This window comes from Cariama cristata, unplaced genomic scaffold (genome assembly GCF_000690535.1).
Source record: "Cariama cristata isolate BGI_N322 unplaced genomic scaffold, ASM69053v1 scaffold40954, whole genome shotgun sequence".
Taxonomy (NCBI): domain Eukaryota; kingdom Metazoa; phylum Chordata; class Aves; order Cariamiformes; family Cariamidae; genus Cariama; species Cariama cristata.
In genome coordinates, this window is record NW_009611972.1 from 1 (window position 1) to 7,722 (window position 7,722).

A 7,722-nucleotide genomic window follows, 5' to 3' on the forward strand; every position below is an offset into this window, starting at 1 on the left:
ATATTATTAATTATTAATAAAAATATTTTAAAAGAAAACAAATAAAACTTAACCTTCTTTACAAAGAGTAGTAACAGAGCAGCTAATGATGTATAATTCCGATCTTAAGGGCAAAGTTTTGCCTCCTGGTCTTAGTTGTCGGAGTTTAAGTCACAGGCCCATATTGGAAGGAAGAGTATTAAATTAAAAGATGTCATGGGGATTAGAATTTTGATCAGAGAACAGAAATTTTCTAGAAAGATGCTAGGTTCACCAGCATCGTGCTTATGCAAGTACCCTTGAGTGGTTTTTTGTTTTGTTTTGTGTTTTGTAGCTATTGACCTGCCAGCTACCTAATAGTATTTACAGAATGATTGATTAAACATGTATGCGGACAAAATATTTTTTTCTATGCAGCTGAAATTTTTGTTAAAGGCATTGGGAACTGCCTCCTTTTTTTTTTTTTTTAGACAAAGCTAACTGAATGCATGAATGCCACTGCACATAGCTGACAAAGGCAGAGCATCTTTGTGAAAAGGCTCTCTAAATTCTTTCCCACAGAAGTCAACGAAAGGGTCGGTTGTCCTGGGCTACGTATTTCGTCACTTAAACCTAGTGGAGATAGATTACTTTGGACTGCGCTACTGTGACCGAAGTCATCAAACGGTGAGTAAAAGACGCAACAGATTGGTCTTTCCATATGTAAAATTTACCCTGTTTGTTCTGTTTGCCTGTAGGGCATCAGATTGTCATACTTTCACTAACTTCCACTATTTCCCAGCTCAGGTTTCCAGTAATGATTTCTTTGTGTTTGTTTGCATTAAAGTCTTGGAATAGCCATGAATATCTTAAGAACAGAATCAAGAGCTACATGTTGTTGAAAACTGATTGAAGGAAAGTATAAATAGTATGAAATTATGATATGAAAGTAGGATTAGTATTTTTTTCCCTTTTAATACTGTGCCTTGAAGCCAGTGCTTGCTGTCTGGCTTTGCTCGGCCCTGCAGTATCTGGGAAGCAAGTCCCTGAGCCTGTCACAGGCTGCTTCACTTGGACCACTTGCTGAACACCTGTTACAGAGTGTATCGTATGGTTAGTCTGGTAGCTGCCTGTTGACTGGTAGAGCCCCAGGTGTCAGGGTGTTGGCAGTGACATTTTCACTTCACCTGAACCATCTCTGTGCCCTTGAGCCCATACTCTCTTGAACCTTCTTGATAGGGACCTACCAGACATCCGAGAGCTTTTTCCACCAGCAGACTGAAGTTCTAAATAGGCAAGAAAATCAAAACCAGGCTGAGATGTTTCAGCCAAAGCAGGCAGTGGCTTGGGGCAGCGCTGTCTGGAGTGCCCCCCCTCAAATGGCCTAGGCAGGATTACTGCAGTCAGAGCTGAGGAACAGAGGAATTCTCAGCAGGTGGGACCAGCCCTGTATTCACAGGGTGGTCTTCATTTTACCTTAATCTTATAAAGGGAATAATGCCTGACCTGTGGTTAAATTGAGTCAAGCAGTTATGCTTTTAAAGTCATTGTTCTGTGCTGAGAGTACTGCACAAGACCTTCACTCAAGAGATATCATGTTTCATCTAAAAATAATAATAAGTTATTGAATTGGCTGAATATTTGCTAATTTCTTCTGTTTAGCAGAAGTTGAACATGTAGAGACTGAAGTCAGAACAGTATTAGCAGATCACTGATTGCTGCTGAGGGCTACAGACTGCCCTACTCAGTGCATCTTTATTTCTGTGCCATAATCTAGACATTTATGAATTCAGTTCCTTGATAAGCTTCTAACCAAGTTTCATTCCATGGAGATGAAGGTCAGATTCAGCTGTGAACAAAAGGTAGACTGGTAAAAACAGTATTTTTGATTTCCTGAGGAAATTGAAGAGCAGGTAGTTATTTTTTTGATCTCAAAAGTGTTTCCCTTTTTCCTGTAGAAGCAAATGAAATAGAGATTACTATTACTGGGAATATTTCCAGAGGCATACACACTGTGTATTTAATGGAGTATGGCATTATGAGAGTAAGAGAAGATTACATCTCTTCTGTGAAAGGCTTAACACGTAAAGGCACATTCTGGGATGCATCCTGCCAACAGACTGGATGATTTGATTGTATGATACTAGTGTGTTTTGTGTTACAGTAGTGTGCATGAGCTGTAGGCCATAACCCCATTAACTCAGCCTTTCCAAGTAGAAATACAGCCTTTTTGCATTTTTCTCTCACATGACGCTCTAGTAGTGTAAACTTAATGTTAGCCTTTGTCTTTATTCTCCAGCCAGCCCAAGGTCAGGAAGCCACCACGTTTCTTGGTTTTTCCCATAGATTAGGAAGGCATTCATCCCACTTCCCTCATTTGCCTGCTCTTGCACCGACACCGGTCATGTCATGGGAATACAGTTTGTCCTAGCACAGACATGGAGCTCCAGCCTCTCTCTGCGTGGAGGTCTACCGGCCCGTGTTTTGCCTGGCTTCTGCACTGGTGGGCAGGCGTCTCTGCCACCTGCTTGACGGGCGGGCTGTGTGTCTCCCCCCACCTGCGGGTTTTCTTTGCAGGGAAATCTCAGGTGTGTGGGAGAGCGGTGCACACATCAGCTCTGTCCTGACAGGCAACTGGGAAGCAGCCAGGAGGTACAACCGGAGACCACGACGCTGCACCACGTTACGGAGTGCACCTGCCCTGCCGTGTAGGTGCTGCCACAGTGACCGACCGAATTTGTGCTGCAGGCTTTGAACCTGGGCTGTGTTGTGGCAAAATACTGTGAAAATGCCTGTTCCTATTGTTTGTCTGTGTATGGGTAATTGTAAGTTGATGCTGCTTTATCTGGAAAGTTCATGAATGAGTAAACCTGTGCTACTGTGTTTAGTTTTTTGTGTTTTATGACAGTTGTTGCTTGTAAGGTCTTAAGAATGGCCCATATAAAGGGAAAGCTTCCATGCAACAAACACCACCTTGTGCTTTAGCTGTAAACGTATGTTCAGTTGCATGGAATATGGCTAGAGCTCTCTGTGCTTTTGTGGAATTAGTCCTGTAATGGCTGGCAAGAAGCCTAGATTTTAATTTTGGATTGGATATGTTTTGGATCGGCCACAGTAGATTTCCTAAGGGAAGGGGAAAAAGGTTACCTTGCTAATTAGTTTTAAACACACTCCTGAGTTAGTCTCAGACGGAGAAACATGTTTGAAGGTTTGGCTGCCTATTAATACATTGCTCATGGTAGTGAATATTTTATTATTTGCTCTGTCAGTTTTTTTGTCATACTAGATATTCAACTGAAGGATGAATAAAGCAGCGTGGTCAAAACTATGTGTTTTAAAGAATGCAACCCAGTCACAAAAGAAACATTTTTTTATTAGGGGTTTGAAAGAACTTGTTTAGTTATTTTCCCCATTACTTTTGCATGCCTCAGCACTTCCAGGTGGTCTTTTAAGTGCTCTGTTGGTGTGCTACCTCTTATGTGGGTGGTATCATAATTATTTTAGTAGTACCAGTAGGCCTCTAATCAGTGAACAAGGTTTCACTGTGCTATGTAGTATATGAATGTGTAACATTAAAATGATATCTTCCTGAACAGCTAACAAACTAATTAGCACTTGAGAGAGAATAGCTGGATGCAGCAGATTGAGAGAACTGGATGGCACTGGGAAGACCATGAACAGTAGGATAAAGCATAAATTGGATGACACTGTCTCTAGGGTAGTAATTTGGTCATATTACACAAATTTCACTTTGTTGACATTCCAGATGCCCCCAAACTCTCCATGGTAACAGGACAGTATTTAAATTGCAGAATCAAGCTTTGGAAGACTACGAGTTGCCAGAATGGCATAAGCTATATCTAGCTTGTGCTCTGCCTCGCTGCAGAGACTGCTGACACTCAAGTTAGGCTAAGCTGAGACCAGACACGGTCTTTATGCTTCTTAATGTGGATGGTCAGCTGGGTCCTGATAGACAGGGCATTTTTCTTCTGCCTCACCTGCGAGAAAGGGAGGACATTGTGCCCCATCTGGTATTTTCAGGCGAGACTTGATCACCAGAATCTGTATTGCAGAAGCTGAAGGTGGCTTGGGAAACCATCCTACCTTTTAGTCTCTTATCACTTTATTATTTGGGGAAAACGGCAGCACAGGGATGTACCTGTCCTTTAGTGGAGGAGGGGCCAAGTGCCGAGTAAGCTGGTGTTGGGAGAGCCATGCAGGTCCCCTGCCCCTCTCACTTCTGGTTCCTACCATGCTGCCGCTCCCAGGTGCTTCCCACATGGTCCCTTTGCTGTTGCCTTTGTGGCATCTCCAGCTGGCCTTAGGGTAGTCATGCTAATTACTGTTTTGGCAGAAGGCCAATATTTTCTTGAGGCACACAAAAGAGAGAATGGAAATGGCAATTTTAATGCATAATGTCTCAGGAAAAGCTGAGCAGAATTTGATGAGGGAAAGGGTACTTTTTAAGCTGAAAGGCATTCCCTTGTCAAATCACAAAAGCATGCTGAAGACAGTCATGCTATTAGAGTTTCTCTTACAAAAATGATTTTGAAACTCCCTTGTTGCAGAAAAACAGACAACCAAAAGCATTTTTAAAAGTCTGTTGATAATAAAAGCTTTTTTTTGACTTCCAGAAACCTGGCTGCACTTTACAATCTCACGTCGGTCAGGTTGCCCCCCCTCACTCATCACCTAACTGAACTCTCACGCTAAACCTGCTTAACCTAAAGCTGCAGGAGGCATGTCTGCATTGTACAGCAGGCTGTGACGCAAATATCCTTCTTTTCTTATCTGATACAATGCTAATCTGAGCTATTATAGTCACAATGTACAGCGTACTGATACTCTCTGAGGGCTCTAAGGGGAGAAATACAAATACAGAAAACCATATCACCGTGTTAATTCAGTACGGCAGCCAAGCTTATTTCCCCAGCCCCGGTTAGTTCAGGCGCAGCGCTGTGCGAACACGAGTGTACCGCTCCAAGATCTGGAACTAGCATGAGATCGGCAGCACTCTGTTTCTGTACCATGCGTCCACTCTGTAGCATAGATGTGATTTTTTTTATCTCCTGCTATGAGAAAAATCTGTTTTGAGCATTCAGAGCAGAGCAGGTAGGAGGTAGCCCACGGCGATACATTTCGGAGCTGCACTGCCCGGAGGGCACATAGAGACAGAGGGGAGATGCAGGTCTCGGTTTCTTGTGAAGGTGAACTTTCTGCTGTGAGTTGCGGTGCTGCAGTGATAGATCAGGTCAGGTGTGGCAAAGCTGAGCACAGAAGCCCATGCCGTGAATTATCCCTGGTGTGCAAACTCATATGTCAGAAAGTTGTTTCTTGATCCATCCAGCGTGATTAATAAAGTAACTGCAGCGTGCTCAGATTGCCGTATTACTGTACCAAATTGGATAAGGTAACAGATTGAACAGGCTGTATGTAACTTATCTATAGTAAGAAGGGCATCATTTTAACAAAAAGCTTGTTTACAATAAATAATGTCTGTTCTGTAAGGAATTACTGTCATATAATGTAGTGTATATTTTGATCTCAAGATCTTAGAAAAACAGATGAACTGTACTTAGCTTGTATTTTGTTTTTTTATGGATTTTTGGTTTTGTATTGATCTGACATTTGCCTAGAAGCATGGTATACTAAATTGGCTAGAAACAAAAAGACTTGTTGTGCTTGTTAAAATAGCCAGGGGAAAGAAAATGGAGACTGATAAGACTGATTAGAAGCTAGAAATTTTAGAAGATTGTTAATGAATTAAAACAACCTAGACAAAACGGTTGGTCAAGTGAGTTAAAGGCGGTAAGAGTAAGTTTTTAGAGTGTCACAGGATCAACAGGATACTCACGCTGGTGATCTAATACTAAATATGGTCAATATAAATTTAAATTGTAATAAAGAAAAGAGAGAAGTATTAAATTCATATTTGTATGTAGAAATTGCCTGATGAGTTACACATTTCTTTATATAATGAGGATGTCTTGAGCTTAGCAGATTTAGATTCTTGCACTGAACGTTTGCAGAAAAAACTGACAAAATAAATTAATTGTTAGTGTTGTTTTAGATTATGGAAAAAATCTTGATAATTTCAGGTTATAACTGAAAAATACTGGGTTTTCTCTTGAAAATTGTGTTTTTTCCTGTTGTAAGTGTGAACAAAAACTGGCCTTTGTGGCATGATGGGTGCATCTTTGTAAGAATCTAATTAAGACAGTCCAGGATTTAGTTTGAAGTTGTAGATTTTTCTCCACCAGACACTTCATTGATTGATTCCACAGCAAACATTTCAACCTAGTTAATGTTTTGTTTCAAACAGGTTCATGGAATTTGACCCAGGTTTAACCCTATGCAGATACAAGGAATGAAGATTCCAGATTTGTGGAAAAATACTTGCAGTTGTTTAAAAGGGCTAAATATGAAATACTCCATGGCGCTTGGATGCATACTGCTTACACATCTGGCTCGTATGGGAGCCAGATTTGTAAAAGTACCAAGGACAATAGAGCTTGTCTATTCCTAGATATGCTGTACTTTAAAACATCTTCTTTTATAATTTCTACTTTAAAATTATAAAGGGAATTACTTTCTTTAATAACATTGTACATGTACAGTCAGTCTTGGTAAATAAAAAAAATATTAAATTGAACAAATATGATGTAGTCTTTGTAAATAGCAATTAGTAAACTAGTAGCCATCAGTTTAGTAGTTGGATAGTTGCACTGATTTAGACTATGTAGAAATCATTATTTTTTTCTCATTTCTTCCGTACATGTTAAATTCCCCTTTCAGATTCACAAAATTTATCCCCTGCAGTTGAATGGGTGTATGCTGGGCCCTCCACCTCTTTGCAGTAGTGGTGAGCTGTTTATAAGTCAGCTCACCCTTGCTGTCTGTGCAGGAGAGATACAGGTGGGAAATCACTGAGAAGTGGCACGGTGGCAGCCAAACAGATGAAAAGAGTGAGGCTGCGTGTTGAAGCTACTTTGGCATTTGCAAATGCAGGGTTTGTTGTCAGCACCTACTGTGCAAGTGTATTGGATTAATAAGACACTCTGCGTTTTTGTTCAGTTTCTCTTGGAACTGTAACGTGAGCTCAAAACTGTAACTATACTCAGCACTATTTATACGAATATGCAAACATTTAACAGGTATCTAATACATATTATTATGTATGCATGTGTATGTATGCTTAGAAGGCTCTGTTGTTGGGGTTCTTCTTCATTTTGTAAATGTTCTCATTTTATTGTCTAATGTTGGCTTGAAAAATGCCTTTTCATTATTCATGAAATTCCATTCATCTTTGGCTTACAAATAAAATGTTAGAAATCTCCTTCTCCTTCCCCCACGCCTTGCATTCTTCAGGAAAATTTTGGCAGCCTTTGAAGTAATAAATAGCTACACAGTGATTTTAAGTGTGGGTTTGTGGCATTGCCACAATCCTAAATACTTAGCAGAGAAATGAGAAGGCAGATGAGATTCTTGCCCCTTCCCTACCACTCTCTGTCCCAGCGGTAAACTGGTCTGAGCTGAAGTGTTTAACTTCACCGATGCAGCACACAGATCTCTGGTACCCCCGGCACCCTCAGAAGAGCATATTTCTTCATGCCAGCTGATGCTTATTTTCACTAGCGCAAGTAGCAGCTATGTGTCTTACAGGGATGAGGGCTGAGAGTGCAGTTCCTCCTGCTGGCTCAGTTTGGGGGAAGGAAAGGTTTAACGATATGAAAAACCATATTTGTTCTCCTCTCCTCTCTTCCG

At 40.9% G+C, this 7,722-nt stretch overlaps 1 protein-coding gene across 1 annotated transcript in view; it reads left to right on the plus strand.

Annotated features, from left to right (window-relative positions):
- Positions 1–540: 540 nt before the first annotated feature.
- Positions 541–7,722, plus strand: part of LOC104160340 (band 4.1-like protein 4A) — a gene marked incomplete at both ends in the record, with an annotated part of 14,571 nt that continues 7,389 nt past the window's right edge. Inside the window, one exon of the mRNA XM_009698435.1 lies at positions 541–645. Coding sequence (XP_009696737.1) covers positions 541–645 — 105 coding nt within the window. The remainder of the gene's footprint in view (positions 646–7,722) is intronic.